Raw genomic sequence first — 26,252 nt, 5'->3', positions numbered from 1 at the left:
ACAGAAAGCATCCATATTTTTCTTGTAGTCATCATTAGAGTTAAAAATTAAGTAATACATTGGATTTCCATAAAATTTCACTTTTAAGATAGGAAACAAATGCTACAATAATTCTGTAATTTCCTTTACCTAATTAAAATATAGATACTACTGAAAACTTAACTTTTAAATATGTGGAGAAAATCAATACTTTAAGACAGCTCAAAGGTAAAATACCTGCCTAGCATATACAAGGCCTTGAGTTCAATCCCCAGTCCTGAAGAAAGAAGGAAAGAGAAAGAAAGAAAGAAAGAAAGAAAGAAAGAAAGAAAGAAAGAAAGAAAGAAAGAAAGAAAGAAAGGAGGGAGGGAGGGAGGGAGGGAGGAAAAGAGGAAGGAAGGAAGAAAAGAAGGAAGTAAAAAAGGGAGGGAGGGAAAGGAAAACAAATGTTTTACATTCATTCCTCATAGAAGACTGCAGAACGCAGTAGCTGCTTATAAAATCATATTGCTAAGTATTGCCTTAAAATCCTGCTTATATAATTTTATATGTCTATTTCATTATGCAGATACATAAACCCAAAACATCCTCTGGTTATGTTAAGAGTGGGAGATTGAGTAGCTTTGAAGATCCAGTCTCCTGTCATTAATACAAAGTGAGGCTTTTAAAAGTAATTTGGTGATCTGAATCTTTGAGAAACATATATGATAAAATCTTCAGGAGACCAATGGGCTCAGGTAGAAAATGCTGGGGACCAAAATGCTTGCAGTTAATGTAGTGTTCCATTAGTACATCTTTGGGAAACAGGATGCAACCAGAATCACTTGTTATTTGTCACTGGAAATATGCAGATAAACAGATCTGGAATATACTTCCCATGCCCCCAGACACAGAAATATTGAGAGCACTTTTCAAAGCTGCAATACTATTACTAAATATCCTAGTCACTGTTCTATAGCTGTGAAGGAACACCATGACCAAAGCAACTCTTTAAAAAAAAATTAATTGTGAGTTTGCTCACAGTTTCAGAGGTGTAGTCCATTATCCTTATGTTGGAGAACATGGCAACATGCATGGTGCTAGAGTAGTTGCCTAGAGCTAAATCCTGATCCACTGGCTGAAAGAAAGAGCCTAAGCCTAGCATGGGCTTTTGAAAACTCAAAGCCCCACCTCTAGTGGCATGCTTCCTTCAACAAGGCCACACATATCATTCTAATCCTTTCAAATAGTAATACTTCCTAGTGATTAAACCTGTGAAGGTTATTCTTACTCAAAACATCACATATATTATGAATTTGCATGTCTCCAAGTTGACCTATATACCAAAATGTCCTCTCTCCAGCATCTCGGAGATTTTGGACCAGGTACAAGAAGATGCAGAAGATATTCTTTTCAGCCTCGGCTTCAGCCATGAGGACCACAAAGACACTTCTCGTATTCCTGCAAGATTTTTCAGCAATCCTTCTCAGGCCAAGGGCATTGACTTTCAGCTGTTCCTGAAGTCTCAGGTGCAAAGAATGGAGATGGAAGATCCCTGCCTGATGCTGGCCAGTGAGTGTTACTTCAGATCCATGCATGTTCTTCTCCTTTATCTTTCTCTCATCTGCAACAGCGAATCCATACTCTATTTTTTCTTGGTTAACTTTCTCCTTGACTTGTTCCATTCTCAGGTATATTTTTCTAAAAACGGAGCACTAGGTGTCTGCTTTTTTTTTTCTCTTGGAAAAAGAAATCTTAAGGAAGCCTAGTGCCATTACCATTTTTGACTACTTTATTGAGTTCTTTTCTTCCCCACTCTTCTCCACCCAAATCCTTTCCACCACCACCTGTCCCCCAACAAAAGGTAGAAGAGAAAAGTTTAGAGGGTAAAGGGGGCATGGATCTTATTTAAATGACTTACTATTGATCAGGGACATCAAGTTCCTTGAGGCAAGTTTCATCTTCGCCTTCAGATTCCCATTTTTTCCTTATTTCTTTGCTCACAACCACTTGGCAAATGACAATGACAGCAATTAGCACCAAGAGGAGGAGCAGCAGCCTCAGGACTGTGTCATTAATATAAAGTGTTCCCAGAATTCCAAACATAAATTTTCTTCAGCTGGTAGAATCACACCCCTGCCAGAGCACAAGACAAATCATAGCTCACTGCTGTGAAAAATCTAAAGCAGCCCCATATCCCACACATTGGATTAAAAATAAGAACATATTCATATAACATAACTTGTTTTTTTAAGAAACCAAAATTCTCACTACACTTAGGCCTATTGCTCTTTAGCTGAATCAAATCAGCACAAAATTCTTACATCTTATTCCATTTTAAAATCTCTTTGTTGGGTTATTTATTGGAGATAGAAAGTCTGGAAGACAAGAAAGGGGCCACTGAGTACCTGAACTCTAAATGGGAGGATCACCAATGAATAAATTGGCAACTCTCTCTGAAATTAGAACTTTGGGGAGCTTTTGAGTGGATATGGTAAAAATGTAATTTGTCAATGAGCTCACCATCTTTATTTCTTATATTTAGGCCGATTTAAGCAGGTGCAGACGCTGGCTGTCACTGCTGATGCTTTCTTCTGTCTCTACTCCTATGTGTCTAAGACACCTGTCCAAAAGTTCACACCACCCAACATGTTCTGGAATTTTGACCCAACTGATGTGCCATCCATCAGGATTCTGGCTCCAGAGCCTGATCCCTACTCACCCAGAGAGCGTCTCCGGAAAGCAATCTCTAAAATGTGCCTGTATACAGGTTCCCGAGATCGGCAGTCATCATCTTGCAACAACCCCAAAAAGAACAGTTTGGACCAAATTGTGTGGGAAGTGATGGACAGAGTGAAGGGAGAGAAGATAGGTCTCCAGCAAGACCCTGGGCATAGGCAAGCCCCTCGGGAAGAGTCTGTGCCCCCAGTACAAAATACAAATCCATCTACTTCTTCCTTTCCATGTATTTTCTGCCCTAAAGAAGAAACACGGGGAGACATGTGCCATGCTCATGCTCTTAGAGCAGGTCCACAGTACCACATGGACTCTACACAGGTAAGGAGACAGCTGTGGGTTCTACAGAACATTAATGAGAAGCCCCATTCAGCTGAGAATGAGAGTTCATGGGAAAGAAAAAGCAAAGCAAGAAAGAACCTATTTCAAAGGATTCCCTTGGACAAGAATATTAAGTCATTGAACTTGCCCATCATCCAGGAGAAACAAAACCAAAGACAAGCCAAACATGAGCTGCATCAATCTTTAACTCAGCAGCTTCAGGATGCTTCTGATTTGGAGCAGGTGAGAATTCAGTTTCTCATGAAACATAGATGCACTGATGTTTTTAATGTTTTTCATATAAATGAAATTGGAAAAAAACTACAAATTATTTAATTAAATATGTTTTTTGCCAAGGACTAGCCTCAACATGGAGAGGGGTTTGGAGAGAAGAGGTGACTGGAAACGGTGAAGACAAACCACTTGAAATCAAATTGTGGATCCAAGCAAATGGTGTCCTGCTTAATACAGACTTTCCAGTTTGCTTCTCTCTATGTTCTGCTTTCCCTCTGGAGATTTCTCTGCCTATATTCTGCTTGCTTGCTATTCTAAGATATCTCTCTGTCCATGTCCTGCTTATGTCTGTGTGTCTGTCTATACAAATACAGTGGGATAGGAAGGTTTTGGGTGTCCTTTTCTTTCATTAATCAATTTATTCACTTTATACCTTAATTGTAGCCCCCCATCTTCCCAAGTCCTACTCTCACAAACCCCTTCCCATATTACCCCCTCCTTCTCCTCAGAGGAGAGGAAGCCCCTTTTGTGTACCATCCACCCTGGTAAGCTGCAACAGGACTAGGTACTCTCCAACTGAGGCCCACCAAGGCAATCCAGCTAGGGGAGGGGATCTAATGACAGGAGGCAGAGTCAAAGACAGCTTCCACTCCAATTGTAGGGGACCCACATGAAGCTGCTTATTTGCTACAAATGTGTAGGGGGGCTAGGTTCAGCCCCTCCATGCTCTTTGGTTGGTGGTTCAGTCTCTGTGAGCCCCCATGGGCACAGGTTAATTTACTGTGTAGGTATTCTTGTGGTGTCCTAGATGCCTCTGGTTCCCTCAATCCTATTACTTTGGGTTTCTTTTTGTTGTTATTGTTGTTTATTTATTTTATGAGTACACTGTAGCTGTCTGCAGACACACCAGAGGAGGGCATCAGATCCTAGTAGAGATAATTGTGAGCCACCATGTGGTTGCTGGGCCTCTAAAAAAGCAGACAGTGTCCTTAACCACTGAGCCATCTCTCCAGCCCTGGGTATATTTTTAAACAATACATCACAGACAGTTTTGTTTAAAAAAAAAAAGCTTTATCAAATTCCTTTATTCTTCATATCTTTTTTTCTTAAGATGTATTTATATATATATATGAGTACCCCATAACTGTCTTCAGACACACTAGAAAGGGGCATCAGATCTCATTATGGATGTTTGTGAGCCACCATGTGGCTTCTGGGAATTGAACTCAGGACCTCTGGAAGAGCAGACTATGCTCTTAACTCTCCACTGAGCCATCTCTCCAGCCCTGTTCTTCACATCTCAAAGATTTGCCAAGAGTAAATTTTCATCCAAAAACTATTCCAACCCACAAAATATCATACAGAAATTTGAAAGGAAGTTAACTCCTAGATTAATTAAAATAAAACAGAAAGCATGTGAAGTATATTTCAGATCCTTATGTATACTGTGTATATATGTAAGTATATTCCAGTTGCCTTAAAGAGCATCTGCTTCTGTATTATGTTTCCACTAGATGTCAGCCTCACACAAGAAAATGTCAAGCTGTCCCATGAACACCAATTCTTACAAACCTGAAGCCATTATAAATTTCAGAATTGTCTGGCAAAGAAATATGTATAAATAGATTATATTTTCTGTCACCATAGCAGGAGAGATAATGGTTAGACATTCTTTATTATATTCTGCATCCTTCACATGTGTTTTTCAAAACTATAACATTTCTATAATTAGGATGCATCTTATAATTTATATCATTAGCCAAACTTTCCTTTTATTTAATATGTGTTCACATGCAATATCAAATAGTTGTTAATCTTATAAGAGATAACCAAATGCAATAATATGCAGTAACGTTAGGGGAATGTGCTTACAATCTCAAAAAAATAAAGACAAACTATTTTAAATATTTCTCTCTTATGATTACCTAGGAGAATCAAAAATATCTTCTAGGATAGTCTTTGTTTCAGCCTTGGTGTTTCCAAAGTCTTTCCCATATCTTTTTTTCTTTCTTTTATTGAAAATTATCATTTTTAAAATACATCATATCTCAATTATGTTTTTCCCTCCTCTGTTCCCCCCAGTTCTTCACCTCTCTTCCCATCCTAGATCCACATCCTTTCTATCAGAATATAAACAGGTATGTAGTGGGCAAAACAAACAGGAGGAAAAAAGCCCAAGAAACACCATAAAACCAGATATAGTTGCAGAAACCTGTTTTTGATCACACTCAGGAATCCCTTAAAAACACAAAATCAGAAACTGTTGTTTTGGTTTTCTGTTTTGGTTTGGTTTGGTTTTTGTTTTTGTTTTCTGTTAGCCATGTACTGCTGGGCATGTAGCCTATACTTAAGTGTAGTTTGTTTTCCTAGTGAGATGTTTTCAAAAGAAACATAAATTACTGTTCTCGACCTGTGTCTGTTATTCTTTAAGAAATCACAAGGTGAAAAAACTGCTCAGTGCAGCCAAGGTTGAGAATTATATGCTAAGTGTGGAGGGGAAATAGACTGAGTTATACTGAGTAAACCTCCCTATCTCTTTAAGGGCATAAGAATAGTTAAGATATACTAGTAATACTCAACCAGTCACTCTGTTCAGATGAAGAATCTTTGTTGTCCAGAGACATCTAACCTCCAAGGGTAACAGGGCTTAGAACCCACCCTCCATACCAACCTTCCCTACAAAAACTCTAGGGACTTCTTCATTTTATTTTTTAAGGTTAAAATGCTCTCTGTCTGTCTCTGTCTGTGTGTGTGTTTCTCATTTTCTTTTAGAAATAATTCATCTGTATAAGGCAGATATTTATTTGAAATTAGCATATGTACATCTTTCCTGATAAAAGAGGACCTGCTCCTTCCTTGCTATTACTGGCAGAAGGGTTTTTTGGGTTTTATTGTTTTTTGTTTTTCTTCCCACTTTCTCTTTTAATCTATGCCAAGGAAGTTCATGGGCATTAATGGCCCCTGTCACTCTCCATAATTTACACTGTGTTTACTGTACATTTCAAATCTACCACCATTTCCATTCATGCCATTCCACTGAAATGTAAAGTACTCACATTAGTAAAATTTTAAATTTCTCACATTAGTAAAAGGCAGAGCCAAGGAAGAGGGTCAATGTGTGATGTGCTGATGTCCCAGGTAACATCCTGTACCTTTGCTAGAGGGAATGAGAGGAAGTACAAGAATGATTATGTCCTCAAATCATAGATACTTCAAAGTATGTTTTTGTGTTTGGCGGGACTTAAATGAACTGGAAAACTATAGTGTTTATTTTTATTTACTATTTTGTCATGTGATAATATAACAATGCTAAACACATGCAGTGATTATTCTATGTCATACTAAACCTAACCCCCTAACCTTAACCCTAATCCCCTAACCTTAACTCTAACCCTCACCTAATATTTGGGTACGGGTGTCCTTATATGGTCCCATCAGCTGACAGAGAAAGCCTCTCTGATGATGACTGGGCTAGGTACCCATCTATAAGTATAGCAAAATATCATTAGGAATCATTTTATTGATTTTTTTAGGTTAGTTGTGTTTGGTTCTTTGATCCCTCCAGGCAGTGTCCAGAATTGACTCCTCATGGTTTACGCCTCAAGTTAGATCAGTTCTTGACTGGCCACACACTCTATATGCTTTGTGGAAGCATTAAAAACGAAGAAAAGCAATGGCAGGAAATAGGAGGTAGAACATCCAGCAGAGAGAGAGAGAAGATTTTAGGAGAGAGGCACAGAAGATTTGACTTGGACTCTATAAAAGATAGTCACATAAACCTAAGGAGAGGTAACTAACCATGTGGAAGAAATAGAATAGTGCCGATGGGTTATATAAGTAAGACAGCTCAGAAGCAATGTCTGTGGTGTGCAAAGCTGGCAATCTGACATTGATTATCATATAAAATTGGCCAAAGTAGACCCCACAAAATTGTTTTTTAGTCCCCATATATACGTCATGGCCTAAAACCTTTTCATCACATTACATACACACACACCAGAAATTATTTTTTTTTTAAGAAATCTCATTGCTGTTACAATATGAAGCATCTCTAGATAATTCCCTTAGAAGGCATACTTCAAGATGAAGTGACAAATGGTAACTAAGAGGAACATGAAGAAGCATGGAACACCAAGTAATATATACATATCTTTACCAGTCACGCCATGTTATGAGATATATAGTTGATTGATGATGCTACTTGGATATACATATAAGGTATTTAAAGTTTTTTACATGTTTTTTCTATTAACATTAACATTGTTAAAATGTGTTGACAAAACAAGACACATTTGGGGCTACATTTTCTATATTTGGACTTGTACTCAGGAGCTGGCACATGAGAACCAAGAGTTAAAATATAGACTTGGGAAAAAGGCGGCTCGTACAGGCTGAGCAACTGTGACCGGGAACAGATCTTAGGAACTTCTGTTCCCACCCGGAGAGGACTTCAGGACACAGAGCAGAGCCTGGCCCAACCACCAGCCGGAAAGACGGCTTGTACAGGCTGAGCAACTGGTGAGTGGAAGACCTAGGCTGCGGGGGAGCAGAGGGATCTCTGCGGAGTGCACACAGAAAGGGCACCCCCTGCCCTGACCTGCCCTGTCCTCCCCGATCCAGTGACCGGGAACAGATCTTAGGAACTTCTGTTCCCACCCGGAGACGACTTCAGGACGCAGAGCAGAGCCTGGCCCAACCACCAGCTGGAAAGGCGGCTCGTACAGGCTGAGCTACTGTGACTGGGAACAGATCTTAGGAACTTCTGTTCCCACCCGGAGAGGACTTCAGGACGCAGAGCAGAGCCTGGCCCAACCACCAGCCAGAAAGGGGGCTCGTACAGGCTGAGCAACTGGTGAGTGGGAGACCTAGGCTGCGGGGGAGCAGAGGGATCTCTGTGGAGTGCACATGGAAAGGGCACCCCCTGCCCTGACCTGCCCTGTCCTCCCCGATCCAGTGACCGGGAACAGATCTTAGGAACTTCTGTTCCCACCCGGAGACGACTTCAGGACACAGAGCAGGGCCTGGCCCAACAGCCAGCCGGAAAGGTGGCTCAGAGAGGCTGAGCATCTGTGACCAGGAACAGATCTTAGGAACGTCTGTTCCCACCCGGAGGCGACTTCAGGACGCAGAGCAGAGCCTGTCCCAGCTGCCACCCTGAACCTGGGCTGCTGGGGAGTAGAGAGATCTCTGAGGAGTGCACACGGAAAGTGTACCAGGGACACAGACCAGATACAAGGGAAAGGCAAGAACATATCACTGACAACAAAATGGCAAGAGGAAAGAGAAAGAGTATATCCCAAGGAAACCAAGACAATCTAGCAACACCAGAACCCAGCTCTCCAATAGTAGCAAACATAGGAATTCCAAACACTCCAGAGAAAGAAGACACAGACCTGAAAACATGCCTCAAGACGCTGATAGAGTTACTTAAACAAGAAAGGGAGGAAAAGCAAAAAGATTCAGAAGCTTTTAAAGAAGAAACAAGAAAAACACTCAAAGAACTCAAAGAACGAGACGAAAACAGAACCAAAGAAATAAAGGAATGGAAGAGGGAAATTAAAACAGAAATTGACACAATAAAGAAAGCGCTAAAAGAGATAACCCTAGAGTCAGAACACCAGAAAAAGAAATCAGGAGTCACAGAAGCAAGCATTTCCAACAGATTACAAGAGATCGAGGAGAGAATCTCGGGGGCAGAAGACAACATTGCAAACATAGACAAAACAGCCAGAGAAGATGCAAAAAACAAAAAGCTCCTAACCCAAAATGTCCAGGAAATACAAGACACAATGAGAAGACCGAACCTAAAGATAATAGGAATAGAAGAGGGAGAAGAGTATCAACTAAGAGGCACAGTAAATATCTTCAACAAAATCATAGAAGAAAACTTCCCTACCCTCAAGAATGAGATGACCACGAGCATAAAAGAAGCCTTCAGAACTCCAAATAGGTTGGACCAGAAAAGAAATACCTCCCGACACATAATAGTAAAAACATCAAGTGCCCAAAGTAAAGAAAGAATACTAAAAGCAGTAAGGGGAAAAGGTCAGGTAACATATAAAGGCAGACCAATCAGACTCACACCCGATTTCTCAACAGAGACTAGGAAAGCTAGAAGAGCCTGGACAGACATCATGCACTCCTTAAGAGAGCACAAGTGCCAGCCCAAGCTGCTATACCCAGCAACACTATCAAACACCATCGATGGAGAAACAAAGATATTTCAAGACAAATCAAAATTCACACAATATCTGACCACAAACCCAGCACTACAACGAATTATAGGTGGAAAACCCAATACAAGGAGGGAAAATACAGCCTAGTAAAAACAAGAAAACTCCTAAACAAGAAAACTAAAGAAAAAAACACAGACACAACTCAACCCAAAAAAGCAAAAATGGCAGGAAACAGAAACAATTATTCCTTGATATCGATTAACATAAATGGTCTTAACTCCCCAATAAAGAGACATAGACTATCAGACTGGATACATAAATAAATCCAGCCTTTTGCTGCATACAGGAAACTCATCTCAGAGACAGAGACAGACACTATCTCAGAGTAAAAGGGTGGGAAAAAAACTTCCAAGCAAACAGCTCCAAGAAGCAAGCTGGAGTGGCTATTCTAATATCGAATAAAGTAAATTTCCAACCAAAAGTTATCAAAAAAGATAAAGAAGGACACTTTTTACTCATTACCAGGGAAATCTGTCAGGAGGAACTCTCAATCCTTAACATATATGCTCCAAATAAAAAATCACCCACATTCATAAAAGAAACTCTACTAAAGCTCAAAAAATACATTTCACCCCACACAATAATAGTGGGAGACTTTAATACCCCACTCTCACCAATGGACAGATCAGGGAAACAGAAACTGAACAAGGACACTGCAAAACTAGCAGAGACTTTGAACCAACTAGAATTAATAGATATATACAGAACATACTATCCTAAAGTAAAAGAATACACCTTCTTCTCACCACCCCATGGCACCTTCTCGAAAATTGACCACATAATTGGACACAGAACGAGCCTTCATCGATATAAGAAGATTGAAATACTCCCATGCATCCTCTCAGATCACCATGGTCTACGGCTGGTCTTTAACAACAACAAAGACAACAAAATGCCCACATACACATGGAAACTAAACAACACTCTGTTAAAGGATAGCAGGGTCAAAGAAGAAATAAAGAAAGAAATTAAGGATTTTCTAGAATTCAACGAAAACGAAAACACAGCATACCCAAACCTATGGGATGCAATGAAAGCAGTATTGAGAGGAAAACTCATTGCCCTAAGTGCTTCCAAGAAGAAACTGGAGAGAGCTCACATCAGCAACCTGACAGCACAGCTAAAAGCACTAGAACAAAAGGAAGCAGATATACCCAAAAAGAGTAGACGGCAAGAAATAATCAAAATTAGGGCAGAAATAGACCAAATAGAAACAAAAAAAACCATTGAAAAAATCAACCAAACAAAGAGTTGGTTCTTTGAGAAAATCAACAAGATTGATAAACCCCTAGCCAGACTAACTAAAGGGCAAAGAGAGAGTATCCAAATTAACAAAATCAGAAAGGAAAGTGGTGACATAACAACTGAAACTAAGGAAATTCAAGAAATCATCAGATCCTACTACAAAAACTTATACTCCACAAAATTGGAAAATCTGGAGGAAATGGACGAATTCCTAGACAGATACAAGGTCCCAAAGTTGAACCAGGACCAAGTAAACCATCTAAATAACCCTATAACACCTAAAGAAATAGAAGAAGTCATCAAACCTCCCAACCAAAAAAAGCCCAGGTCCAGACGGGTTCAGTGCAGAATTTTATCAGACATTTATTGGGGATATAACACCAATATTCGCCAAGCTATTCCAAAAGATAGAATCAGATGGAATATTACCCAACTCATTTTTTGAGGTTACAATAACCCTCGTACCTAAGCCACACAAAGACCCTACAAGGAAAGAGAACTTCAGACCAATTTCACTTATGAACATTGATGCAAAAATACTCAACAAAATCCTTGCAAACCGAATCCAAGAACACATCAAAACCATCATTCATCATGACCAAGTAGGCTTCATCCCTGGGATGCAGGGATGGTTTAACATAAGGAAATCCATCAATGTAATCCACCATATAAACAAACTTAAAGACCAAAATCACATGGTCATCTCACTAGATGCTGAGAAAGCATTCGACAAAATCCAACACCCCTTCATGTTAAAAGTCCTGGAAAGAACAGGAATCCAAGGCCCATATTTAAACATAATAAAAGCAATATACAGCAAACCAACAGCCAACATCAAACTTAATGGCGAGAAACTTGAAGCAATCCCACTAAAATCAGGGACTCGACAAGGCTGCCCACTCTCTCCCTACCTATTCAACATAGTACTGGAAGTCCTGGCTGGAGAAATTAGACAGCAAAAGGAGATCAAGGGGATACAAATCGGAAAGGAAGAGATAAAAACATCACTCTTTGCCGATGACATGATAGTGTACTTGAGTGACCCCAAAAATTCCACCAGAGAACTCCTACAGCTGATAAACAAGTTCAGCAAAGTGGCCGGATACAAAATTAACTCAAACAAATCAGTAGCCTTCCTATACTCAAAGGACAAACATGTGGAGAAAGAAATTAGGGAAAAGGTACCCTTCACAATAGTTACAAAAACTATGAAATACCTTGGTGTGACTCTAACTAAGGAAGTAAAGGACCTGTATGACAAGAACTTCAAACCTCTAAAGAAAGAAATTGAGGAGGATCTCAGAAAATGGAAAGATCTCCCATGCTCATGGATTGGAAAGATCAACATCTTAAAAATGGCCATCCTACCAAAAGCAATCTACAGATTCAATGCAATCCCCATCAAAATTCCAACCCAGTTCTTCATGGAATTGGAAAGATCAATGTGCAATTTCATATGGAATAACAAAAAACCTAGAATAGCGAAATCCATCCTCAACAACAAAAAAACATCTGCGGGAATCACTATCCCTGACCTCAAGCTATATTACAAGGCAATTGTGCTGAAAACTGCATGGTACTGGTACAGAAATAGGCAAGTGGATCAATGGAATAGAATAGAAGATCCAGAAATGAGCCCTCATGTATACGGTCACCTGATTTTTGACAATGGAGCAGTAAACATTCAATGGAAAAAGGACAGCCTATTCAACAAATGGTGCTGGTCCAACTGGCATTCAACATGCAAAAGAATGAAAATAGACCCGTTCTTATCTCCTTGTACAAAGCTCAAGTGTAAGTGGATTAAAGATCTCCACATTAAACCAGATACACTGAAACTATTAGATGAGAAAGTAGGGAAAACCTTAGAACACATAGGCACAGAAGAAAATTTCCTGAACAAAACACCAATGGCTCAAGCTCTAAGGTCAAAGATTAACAAATGGGACTTAATGAGATTGCAAAGTTTCTGTAAGGCTAAGGACATCGTCAAGAAAACAAAACGGCAACCAACAGAATGGGAAAAGATCTTTACCAACACCACATCAGATAGAGGCCTAATATCTAAGGTGTACTAGGAACTCAAAAAGCTAGACACCAGAGAATCAAATAACCCTATTAAAAAATGGGATACAGAGCTAAACAAATCTTTTTCAGTTGAGGAACACCGAATGGCCGAAAAACATCTGAGGAAGTGCTCGACATCCTTAGCCATCAGGGAAATGCAAATCAAAACAACCCTAAGATTCCACCTCACACCAGTCAGATTGGCCAAGATCCAAAACTCAGATGACAGCAGATGCTGGCGAGGCTGCGGAGAAAGAGGAACACTTCTCCACTGTTGGTGGGGTTGCAAGCTAATACAACCACTCTGGAAATCTGTCTGGCGATACCTCAGAAAATTGGATATACTACTACCTGAAGACCCAGCTATTCCACTTCTGGGCATATACCCCAGAGACACTTTAATACACAACAAAGATATATGCACCACAATGTTCATAGCGGCTCTATTTATAATAGCCAGAAGCTGGAAGGAACCCAGATGTCCTTCAGAAGACGAATGGATACAAAAATTGTGGTACATATACACAATGCAATACTACTCAGCCTCCAGAAACAATGACTTAACCAAATTCTTAAGAAAATGGCTGCATCTAGAGAAGATCATCCTGAGTGAGATAACCCAGTCACAAAAGAACAGACATAATATGCAGTCACTGATAGTGGGATGCTAACCCCAGAGGCTTGCACTCCCCCAGAAACAACTCACAGACTGTATGAAGTCCAAGAAATAAAGAAAACAAAAACTATACATATATTCACAAAACAAGAAGACTTTGACTATTTCCATGTTGCGTTTTGTTTTGCATGTACTTTACGCTTATTGCAACTAGTAGGTTTTCAATGCATACTGTCAAGCCCTTGAAAAAAATCAAGTACTGACTAAAAAACATATTCACATGGTTTTATGTAAAATTTATTTTAATGTCTGAAAAAACAGTACTGACAAAAATGTATAATTTTAAGCAAAAAAATGTTTAAAATCTTTAAAAAAAATAATAAGCTGTTAGTCTTTTGTGTAGATGGAAATATCTCAAGAAACACTTCTTGTTATCATTAATAATTTGAGTCTTATTTGTTACAGATAAGAGACCAATGTATTTTCCATGTATTTTCATGTTAAAAAAAAATAAATCTTGTTTTGAAGACAAAAAAAAAAAATATATAGAGACTTGGCTAATGACTGACATCCAATCCAGGCTAGATAAAAATCAACAACATCTGAAAGAAATGTGTGAAAATATGAAAAACAAAACCAGAAATCACACATTACCCTTTCACAGTCACTCTTACTTGAAAAGTATGACCATACACTGCCTTATATTTAAATAAACAATGGGCCACTTAGGTAATAGGCATCCCATTCTATACACTGCAGTAGAAAACTACCTATCACATAGTGAAAGTACAATATAAGATAAACAGAAGCCACAGAAGAAATATAAGAATGGCCTAATAAACTTCTTTAAATAAATATGCCACACACACAGCAAATTCCAATTAACTACTCCAAATGTTTCAAAATACAAAATACAACCAAAATTGGTGATCTACTCTATTACACTTAAGTGAACATGGTAAATAATTACTTCCTTCAAGGCTATGATGAAAAAGAGATGAAATGAGATTATTTTCCCCTTGAAACTGAAGACAACTATGATGTTTGAAGTCTTTAGCAAAGTATTTACACAAATATGAGTTCTCTCCTACTTCCTGACATCAAGATGATATATAAAGGCTTAAAAATATTTAGAGGATAAGAGATGTGGCTGGGTAGTTAAGACAGTTCATTCCCAGGATCAAGGTCAAATTTGTTTGGGTTTTGTTTTGTTTGGTTTGGTTTTTACAACTTCCTGTAATTCTTGCTACAAGAAGATCTAAGGATCTAATTGTCTTGGGAACAAGTATGCATGTGCACATACACACACACAGGACACACTGACATCACATAATTAAAATAAAAACAAATTGTTAAACAAACACATTTTTACTCATGAATATGTTTCTTGTGTGAGCATTCATTTTTATACTCACACAAGTATAATAAACTTGTGTTTATTATATAACCCAGATATTGGGGCACCTAAAGACTTACCTACAGAGTTTTTTTTTTTTTTTTTTTTTTTTCATCATGAGCTGGTTCATGTAACAGAAAGCCAATATGTAGGCTTGACGTCATAAAAATAAACCCTTCTCAGTTGGTAGTATCATTTGGGAAGATTTAGAAAATGCTGGCCTGCTGGAGGAAATATGTCACTTGGAGTGGGCTCAAGAATATGCATCCATATACCATTTTCAGTTCCCACTCTCTGCTTCATGCTATTTAGCTTCTGAGTATGATTTTTTGGCCCTAATCAATCAGTCGCAGCTTGATACAGTAAATTCTTGTCATTTGTATTGACCTTTGTTTGAGGTGTGTTTGATCTCACCAGATGCTATAACTCAAAGGATTTACCACATTGCTACCTTTATAGAATTTCTCTCCAGTATAAATTCTTTCATGATGATGTAGACTATATAAATGTGCAAAGGCTTCACCATATTAAAAGCACTCACAGGGTTCTTTCCAGTATGATTTCTTTTCATGCCTTTGAAGATGTCTGTAACATGCAAAGGCTTTACCACATTGCTTACATTCATAGGATTTCTCTCCAGTATGTGTTCTTTCATGCCATTGAGAATTATTCTGAAATTCAAAGGCTTTACCACATTGAGTATGTTCAGAGGGTTTCTCTCCAGTATTTCTTTCATGCCTGTTAAGATAATTGGCACATGTGAAAACTTTACCACATTCATTACACTGATGAGTCTTTTTACATGTTTAAATTAATTTTATAATTTGGTCTAATGGTAAAAAGGTATCAGATCTTAAAGTTTTATGACTTTGTATTCATGGTGTTCTCCTTCACTGTTAGTTGTTTTGCATCTTTGAAGAAACATGTAATGGTAAGAGCATTTATTACATGTTTCACAATTGTAACATTCTTTTTCTATATAAAGCTTTTCACATGTTTGAAGAAAACTGGAAGAACTCAGAACTTTACCTCATTGATTGCATTCATAATTTTTCCTATGAGTTGTACCACATTTGCAAAGTGAATCAGGACAAACAGAAGAATTTCCACATTCCTAGTATTCATGGGAATTTTCTGCAATGTGAGTTTGTGAATGTTCCCCAAAAAGTTTGAAAACTGTTGTGGGCCAGGAGTCACATGACAAACCATACAAATACCAGTCTCAGTCACACAGGGATAGTTTATTGAGTATATATCCCAGGACTGATCAATCAGGGCTACAATTCAGACTAGGGAGCTGAACTGTGTCCTTGAGTTAAGAGCTATAAAAACCTGAGATCTACAAACATTTTTATAAAGTTATTCTACTAATCAAGATTTAGGGATAAAAGGTTTCCTTATGAGATGTCTTTGTTATACATTGGTCATTCTGTTCCCATTGGTTAGGGTATTCAACTTGCCTTATATAAATTTCATGTCTTAACTCATTAATCAGGATGTCAGTTATTCATGTACATGTATCTTTCTGCTAACTAAGATGTCAGTTCCTAGGAAGGTCTTGGGAACCTAAAATTTACTCAATGCCTACTCAAAATAGAAGTCTTATTCTAAATAGAGGCAGATGTTTCGCTTATGTTGGGTTCCATCATAAAGGCAAATACCATAAAAACTTACATGCAGGTGCAGGAATTGCTGCTGTGTGGCTGCTTCAGGTCAAAACTTACTGTGCCTAACTATACAAAGCACTTCTAACTGACTTCTGTTGTGATTGGTTTCCAAGAGCACAGACTATAATAGAATATGCAAGTAACTTGGGCAGGAGAAAGTTTCCTTGTAACAGCAGAAACAACATATGAGAAAGTTTCCTTAGCAACAGTACAAATGGCAGGCTAGCTAGGTAACAATTACCTAGACCTTAACATTTCATCTAGGCCTAATATTTTATCTAGAACTTAACAAAAATCAACTAGTTGAAAACTTGAATCACATTCAGAAAGTCTACTTTAAGTGGATACTACTACATATCTTCTCATTTTTCTGGTGAAAGTGGTTCATTGCTTCATATCCCTATGCTCACACGGCTTGTATCCATTGTGACATGTAATAATCCTATTAACAACAAATGAAAGGGTTCCTCATTGCATTTACACAGTTTGACTTTTTGTTCCTCATAAACATGTGGTATGGGATTAAGTTTTCTATACAGCAACATTCTTGACTCTCATACACTGCCCCTCTCACCAAACTTAGCAACATTACTACAAGTATCTGAGTAACTCCAGCCTTACTATGAACTACTTGCTTATTAGAAGGTTTTGAAATATACTTATTACCTATTCAACATATATAGCTTTTGCAATATTTAAATGGTATGAGACTAAATAGATCGGCAGTACTACAGCATAGCTCTAATGGGGTTATGATCAAATGGTAATATCTGTTAAGGCATCGTTTCCCTGTTTTCTTTCTTGTAGGAATGCCTTGCAAACACACTAGATACCTGACATTGAGGCACATGGTTTTGTGAGAACTTAATAAACATTGCTACACTTAAGGCAGTGTTTTTTTACTTTAAAAACTTAAATAAAGCTTTTTTTCTGTGCTTTTCTTTAAAACTTCCAGGCAGGACACATTAAAATTTCTTCAGAATCATATTTGTATCAGCTTACACACAAAAATGACTCCCATGTCTTCTAGAACTTTGACAATGTTCTTCAATATTATGGTCTCCCTGAGATATAAAAATCAAAGTTTTTAGGGGCTCTGAGACTTTTCCAAAACACTCATTTTTGAGAAAGTAGACAAGGACAGAATTTACTGACTGACAGCCACAAGGTCTCATAGAAAAGTTCTAATATATGTCATCATCAGCCTAAACCCCTCAAAGTTTTTGAGAATGTATAAACAAAGTTTTAGTGGACAGGTCAAGCTATACTGACCAAGCTGAGTTAAGATAAAACAAAAATGACTGCTTTAGGAACAGCTCCCCTAGCCCTTCCTGTACTGAATTCCAAGGAGAAGTGCAAATTGTCAACAACCCCACTGCCAAAGTTTCTCCCCCTTTTCCTCCCCTCTTCCTCTCCTCTTTCTGAAAATTATACTGCTGACCAATGGTAAAATAGTAGTTCACCCACTCACAAAAAAGTATAAAAGATGTATTTTTAAGTTTGGGGTTGACTCTCTCTGTGAGGATGAGCAACGCCATATGTATGGAAGTAAACCTCTTGTTATTACAGCCGTCTAATTGTGTTCTGTGGGTTGCACTCCTGAGCTAAGATTCCTTGGGGTCTCACAACATTCCCAATTATAGCCTAAAATATAGTACCAGAAAATGTATGATATATTATTGGAAATTAGGCAAAATTTAAGTTACTATCTTTAGTGAACCTTAGAACTATGACCAATTTATTCACCTCATTCTTCTGCATTCTCAATTAAAATTACAGAAATGTATCAGTAACAAAGATAAATATAATTGAAAAAAAAACAGAAAAAAAAGCACATAGGTATACTAACTTTGAAAAAGAACAGTCTTCCCTGGTAAAGGGAATGGCATTAATAAGATCATTAATAAGATATAATTTGACCTTGCAACTATGTGAAATGTTACCTGCTGAGATCTGTAACCTGACACACACAGCTACAGCCAATGGCATGTGTTTTAAATCTCTGAACTAACTTAACTGTGTCAACAAGGATTACACATATCTACATCAGACAGCCCCTTAATTGGAAATTCAATATTCCCTGGCTCAAGCTACCCTACCCAAATTGTACACCCACCAGTCTGCTTTTATTCATTTCCATGAATTAATACATGCTGGGAAATTACAAAATTACTTACTCAGCCTAAATCAGGTTCTTCTTCATAATGGTGAATCCTGCAACTGACTCCCTTAAACTTTAGTCTGTGATCTGGCTATTGGGTAGTGTGCCTTTTCCAGTATTGCCTTGGTAGAGGTGGATTGACATGGTTCTGCCTCTGGAAATGGGCCACTGGGTATGGGCCTCCACAAATGTTGATGGCTGGCATGACAATAAGGTTGTTTGCATACTAATATACATATTTTCACATTCCTCAGATGAACATTCTCTCTGTCAATGACTGCATGATAATTAGAAACAGCAGTCCAGGAGTTGAGGGTGTATTTATGTCTTTAGCAAAATGGTAAACACTGGGACCTTCTTGAAAGCCCTTAAGGCTGTGGAAAAGAACTCTAAAAATATGAGTTTGAAAAGAAATAATTTCTGAACTGTGCAAAAGTATAAGGATGCAATATGAATAGTATAAGGAGTTTCACAGATATAAAGGAACAGAGGCAGCTACACTTTGAGCCAGCTTGTCAGAAAGATACTAAGACAGGAAGATACAAATGCAGGCAGAGCTGAGAACCTGACTTCAAGGGCAGCCTAGGGCAGAACAAATTTAGGTCCAGGTATGGCTGGAATGATAATTATTGGGTGGAGTCCCACCCAGCTATCTTTTTGTCTGTGTTTATGCTTGCAGTCTCTTCCTAATAGTCTAGGGGCTAAGGTCATGGAATGCTGATTCCATGTGTGGTCAAGCTGGAATAAATAACTGAATTAATATGTAAATGAAAAACTGGGCTTCAGAAAGTGAAAGCAGTTTGGGGTTTTTTTGTTTGTTTGTTTTTGTTTATTTAGAATTTTTCACTAATGAGAGCTGAACTATCTGCATATCTCTGGAGAACAGAGCTGTGTTTTTTCATATCAGGATTTCTGATTTTGTTTGGAAAGTCCATGTAGAATGAACACAGCTCTTTTAGAATTTTTCATAGTTCTTTTAGAATTTTTTTTCTTTCTGATTTTGATTGGAAAACACAAGAATTACTTTTAGAATTTTTCATAGCAGCTTTTCTAACTTTGGTCAAAAACACACAAGCTATTCAGAGAGCTTTTTCAATTTTTACTAGTAGAGAGCTGTCTCAGCCAGAGAGAGCTGTCTAGATCAGAAAACTAGCTATCTCAACCAGAGACACTCTTTCTCTCAGGAACTTGGACTTAGGCAAGGCTGGTCCTTGAAACCTACCTTGCAGTGTACACAGTAAACTGTTCTTCCTGTTTGGGTCTAAAGGTAGTAAACGTGTTCCACATATAAATCCTTTTCCTGTTACTGAAATGGACGATTCATTACATAACTGAAACAAGTAATTTTAAAAACATTCTTTTGTAACAATGCTTCAACTAAAGAATTTAGGAATTATAATCAAAAGGAAAGCAAGGTATCCTGTCACTCTTAAGTATCTTTTAGGTTTAGGTCTCAGGATAGGTTCGTAATAATTAAACTATGTACTAGAGCATGCAAGTATAGCAACTTAAACAGAAGGAAGATTTACACAGCAAAGATAGTCCCAGGATTACTTCTTAAGTACACCAGTACCCTCAGACAGCTGGTCATTCTCAGTTAGTGTCCTGACTTCGTGGTATCAGAAGATGAGAAAATAAAAAAAAGCAGAAGTGTAAAGTATAAAAGGTGTGATGGTTTTTAAAAAAACAAAAAATAAATAAACAAACAAATAAACAAAAAAAGCTGTAGTGGGGAGATTTTGCACAAGCTATGTGTTATGCCAAGTAAGCTTCTGAAGAAGAACATATTATGTACTACTTACAGAGGAAAAATGAAAAGAAATGGGAGACTTCTATGAAGTCAGCAGAAACTATCTACAATAGAATAACTCAGGAGAAGTCTAATAAAACAATGCTGCACAAAGAGAATATACAATATCTCAAAAATATTACTGACCAAGTCTACAGTGGCCATGGGACTGATAACCTCAACCCCACATGGTAAAAAAAAGATCTGGTTTCAGAATCTGAAGTAACCCCTCCCCAAATACCCAGACCATTACCAGCTCTCCTAAGCATATTCCTGGCATTAGAAAATTAGCTTAATTTTATTCTCAGAATACTGGGCCCTTAGGAAAAGCTCCCAAGGCCTAGGCCCAGACTGTTACTGACTCTGTCAAGCAGAGTTTAAGAAGGAGCTAAATAATTTTTCTATGCATGAGGGCTTCATAGAAAGTCTTGCTTGATCAGGCCAACCTTTAATACAATAGAATTTTTCCTTTTCAAAGAGTTCTCACCCTGTGTAGTCTTGCCTAAGTGACTGAAGTATGCTTTGCTCAAGAAGAAAACTGGACCTTTATGGAGCACCAGGCCTTAATGTTGATTGTGGCCCTGCAATGTCCCACTGAGCAGCTTATTAAAGTCCTGCTCTTTGATATGGGATGGGCCTAGTGGCTGGTTGTAAATCAGGGTTGTTTCCCTTGTTATGGCTTGGAGCCACGTCTATGGACAATCCTGGTAAACAAACATGTGCATCCTAGCATTCTAATCTCTAACAGGCCTGGTTAGCATAGTACTTATCTGTGGGGTGTTTTAGAGGCAGTCCTCTTTCAGCTAAGTTCTACTTGGTGTCAGTTACTATTTCCTAAACACTGTTAAATCGTTTACATCATGAATTCTACTCAGATGAGATTTACTTTTACAACCTTCACAAAATTAACTCCAAATGGATCTTACACCTAAATATTAAATGCTAAGGGCAGCACTTGTAGGAGACACTAGAGAAACTAGGGCTCTCCAAGTCTGGAGTCCTACCAAGTATGTTTCAACACAAAAACTCCTGCTCAGAATGCTTTGTGTAGATGCAGTCATCATAGTAAAGTTATTCAGAGGCTGTGGGACTGTGAAAAGCACTCTGGTTCCCGGTTGAGTCAAGGCTAGAAACCCTGGTGACCCTAAGGGATGGTAGGCATTTTGCCTGACTCCCAGGTAACCAGGCCTGTCACTAGCCACCACACTCTATAGATTTGTGGCCATCAGTCACATAAGAGCCATGCCTCAAGCCTCTACAGAGCTGGAGCTCCCTTCTTCCTTCTCCCTACCTCACACCCCCGCTGCACACACAAGCCTTGAACTAGATCCAGCTCCTGGGCCCCCACTCCATTCTCAGCTCTTTCACAGCATCCAGTGTTAAGAGCCTGAGAGCCAGACGACCCTGACCTCATTCAGGCCTGGGGTTCCCAGAGCTAGCTCTAACTGTCTGTCTGTCCCTGTGCCTCAAATTGCACTTCCCCACCCCTAGAGTGGTGTCCCATGGCTTCTGTGTACAGCTGGACCTGCCTAGTGATGGAGTGGGATAAGTGCAGTCAACTTCCCTTGCCCTGCCTTCCGAGCAGCCATGCCCTGTGGAGGAGCAGACAAGAGGCCACTGCCAGGTCCAGGGAGAGACCAGGACAACAAGAGATGTCATGGGTGGCTGTATCTTCCTGCTGCTTACCACCTAGCCCCATGAATAATCCACCACACCATGGTGGTAATAGTATTTGCATAGCCCATCACGCAACTTGCAGTATAGTTACCAATCTGTTCCACATGTGGAATGGTGCCCAGAATATTAATATTAAGGAAGGATTTTTAGAAAACAAGATTTGTGGCTTCATGCTGTGTTCAGGTAAATTGCAATTACTTTTCACCTGTTAGGTATAAGACAACCCTCAAAGAAAAGCAGAAAACAGATGTCAAACTCTTTGGGGCACTATTGTTAATAAGCATATCTTTCTCAGTGGGAAGGTGGGGGGGGAGCCATATTAGCAAAGCTCTAGATGAACAGACCTGATAGAATGAATTGCTATGTATATATAGAAAACAGCTTTACTAGAATGTATCACAAGCTGTGGTGCAACTAGGCCAACAACCAGGCTGTGTACCAACAGAAAGCTGAAGAATCAAGTTATGGTCCGGTTCATGTGACTGGATGTTTCAACTGGTCTTCAGTATATACCAGAATTCTGAATAAATAGGCTCTAGTGCTGTACTGGTTTTGTATGTCAACTTGACACAGACTAGAGTTAGTCACAGAGAAGGGAGCCTCAGTTGAGGAAATGGCTTTATGAGATTCAGCTGTAAGGCACATTCTCAACTAGTGATCAAGGGGGAAGGACCCAGTCCATTATGGGTGGTGCCCTCCCTGAGCTTGTAGACCTGGGTTCTATAAGAAAAAAAGCTGAGCAAGCCAGGGGAAGCAAGCCAGTAATCGACATCCCTCCATTGCCTCTGCATCAGCTCCTGCTTCCTGACCTGCTTGAATTCCACTCCTGACTTCTATTGGTGATAAACAGCATGTGGAAATGTAAGCTGAATAAACCCTTTCCTCCCCAACTTGCTTTTTGGTCATGATGTTTGTGCAGGAATAGAAACCCCAACTAAGACAAATGCCAATAAAAAATGAACTTGCTAGCCAGAGATAGGGCAAACAAAGAGAAAGAGCTATCATCCTCAATGACATATATAGGCTGCCACAAAAAGCTATGATCCAGATTTAACCTGGATCTTATCAACTCAAAAGATTCACATTAAAGAAGGGCTTTCTCATTTCAAAAGCTATAAATAAAAAATAAAATCTCCCACAGCACCCAACTCTTTGAATTTTAATGTCAGATGTAGACAATTTGACTACCAAGAATAGCTATCACAAAAACCAAGACAGAAGAGCTGAGAACGATTTTTTTTCCTGTAGCAGGCAAGAAGAACATGTGAGTCATTTCCAGAACAATGATTTTCTTCAACAAAGGAAGCATTGAGGCACTCCATTTCCCTGGCCATAGCTTCACCTGCATCTCTGGAGGCCTGGTGCTTCCAGGGCCAACCAGTAAGTTCCCCAAGCCCCAAATTTCTGCCTAGTGGGAAGCCCAGAAGGTGTGAGGTCTGCTCTGACTCCTTTGCATCCAATATTCTGGTTCCACATCTCTAACCACAACCCTAGGCACCCACAGCCATAGTGACCACTAGGTGAGAGCTCAACCTCCAATCCCCTGCCTGATGGCTCCTCTCAGTGGCAAGCTCTGCCCAGACTCTTCTGTCCTCGATTTCTGAGGCTACAACTCCATATACATCCCTACAGGCCTGCTGCTTCCCAGGGCAAAGGCCTTCAACCATCAGGAACCACATGCTCTACCTGCATTTCTATAGGCCTGCCCACACCTGGGACATCTAGCAGTCTAAAACTATCAGAATCTACCAGCTCTGCTTGCATTTCTGCTATCCGCAGTGACAACCAGCTCTACCTGCAATCCCAGAGGACTTCCATAAGGGACTACCAGGCCTGCCAACATTAGAGACAACCAGATGGCTAAAGGCCAGTATAAGAACACAAACAACAAAAACCAGGGCAATATGTGACCACGAGAACCAAGATATCCTATTATAGCAAGCCTGTAATATCCTAATACATCTGAATCACAAGAAAAAGACCTTAAATCTGATCTTATGAAGATAATGGAGACCTTTAAAGGGGAAATGAATAAATAAATCCCTTAATAAAAAACAGAAAAATACAATCAAATAGGTGGAAAAAATAAAGGCCTGAAAATGGAAATAGAAGCAATAAAGAAAACACAATCTGAGGCAATCCTGGAGATTAAAAACCTAGAAAGAGAACAGAAACTACAGGAAAAAAGCATCAACAGAATAAAAGAGAAGGAAGAATCTCGGGAGTAGAAGATACCATAGAAGAAATTGATACATTGGAAAATGCTAAAGATAAAAGTTTCTAAAACAAAACATTCATGAAATTTGAGACACTATGAAAAAACCAAACCTAAGAATAATAGGAATAGAAGAAGGTGAAGAGCCCCAACTCAAAGGCCCATATAAATCTTCAGCAAAATCATAGAAAAAAATTTCCCTAACCTAAAGAAAGAAATGCCTATAAATGGACAAGAGGCTTACAGAACACCAAATAGAGTGGACCAAAAAATAAAATCTTCCCACCATATAATAATTAAAACACTAAATGTACAGAAAAAAATAATATTAAAAGTCTCAAGGAATAAAGACCATATACCATATAAAGGTAGATCTATTAGAATTACATCAGACTTTTTAATAGAAAATTTTAAAGCCATAAGGACCTGGGAAGATGTCTTATAGTATCTAAAAGATTACAGATGCCACCCCAGACTTCTACACCCAGCAAAACTTACAATTACCATGGATAGAGAAAACAAGATATTCCATGACAAAATAAAACTTAATATTTTTCCACTAATTCAGTCCTAGAGAAGATACCAGAAGGAAAACTTCAACACAAGGAGGGTAACTACACCCAAGAAAACACAAGAAATGGATAATTCTATACCAACAAATTTAATGAAAGAAACTCTCTCTCTCTCTCTCTCTCTCTCTCTCTCTCTCTCTCTCTCTCTCTCTCTCTCACACACACACACACACACACACACACACACACACACACACACACACACACACACACATACACACACACACACACACACACAAACAGGAGAGAGAGAGAGAGAGAGAGAGAGAGAGAGAGAGAGAGAGAGAGAACCACCACCAACATTAAAATAACAGGAACTAACAATCATTGGTCCTTAATAGCTCTCAACATTAATGAACTCAATTCCCCAATTAAAAAAAATACAAAATCCATCATTTTGCTGCATATAAGAAACACACATCAGCTACAAAGATAGACATTACCTCAGAGAAAAAGGTTTTACAAGCAAACAAACCCCAGAAACAAGCTGGAGTTGCCATTCTAACATCTAATAAAATAGACTTTCAACAAAATTAATCAAAAGAGATAAAGGAGGGTGCTTCATATTCATCAAAAAAAAAAAAAAAATCCACCAAGATGAGGCCTCAATTTTGAACATCTATGCCACAAATGCAAAGACACCCACACTCATAAAAAAAAATTACTAAAGCTTAAATCACACAATGAACTCCACACATTAACACTAGATGATTTCAACATCCCACTCTCACCAATTGGCAGGTCATTGAGACAGAACCTAAACAGAGAAATAATGAAATTAACAGAGGTTATGAATCAAATAGACCTAACATATGTCTACAGAACATTTCACCCAAAACCAAAAGATTTTATCTTCTAACCACCACTTCATGTAACCTTCTCCAAAACTGATCATATCCTTGATAACTAAGCAAATTTCAACAGATATAAGAAAACTGAAATAACCCCTTGTAGCCTACCAGACCACCATGGATTACAGCTGGATTTCAACAACAACAGAAAGCCTACATACTTATGAAAACTGAACAATTTTCTACTTAATGATCACTGGGTCAGGGAATAAAGAAAAAAAGAAATCAAAGACTGTCTAGAACTCAATGAAAATGAAAACACAAGATACCCAAACTTATGAAATACAATGAAATCAATGATAAAAGGAAAGTTTCTAGGACTAAATGCTCTCATAAAGAAGTTGGAGAGTTCTTATACTAACAATTTAAAAGTTTACCTGAAAGCTCTAGGGGAAAAAAAAGAAGCAAACACACCCAACAGGAGTCAGTGGCAGAAAATAATCAAAATTGGGGCTATAATCAACTGATTAGAAACAAAGAGGACAGTACAAAGAATCAATGAAACCAAGAG

The 26,252-nt window shown here is 38.6% G+C and overlaps 1 protein-coding gene across 1 annotated transcript in view; it reads left to right on the top strand.

The window, feature by feature from the left end:
* TESPA1 (thymocyte expressed, positive selection associated 1) overlaps positions 1–26,252 on the top strand; it is a gene marked incomplete at both ends in the record, with an annotated part of 83,303 nt that overhangs the window by 37,965 nt on the left and 19,086 nt on the right. Inside the window, 2 exons of the mRNA XM_080935950.1 lie at positions 1,322–1,530; positions 2,504–3,258. Of these exons, the coding sequence (XP_080792076.1) occupies positions 1,322–1,530; positions 2,504–3,258 (964 nt within the window). The remainder of the gene's footprint in view (positions 1–1,321; positions 1,531–2,503; positions 3,259–26,252) is intronic.

The sequence above is a fragment of the Micromys minutus genome, assembly GCF_963924665.1.
Source record: "Micromys minutus genome assembly, chromosome: 22".
Lineage (NCBI taxonomy): Eukaryota > Metazoa > Chordata > Mammalia > Rodentia > Muridae > Micromys > Micromys minutus.
Note: the sequence above shows the minus strand (reverse complement) of the source record. Positions and strands in the feature narration are given on the sequence as shown.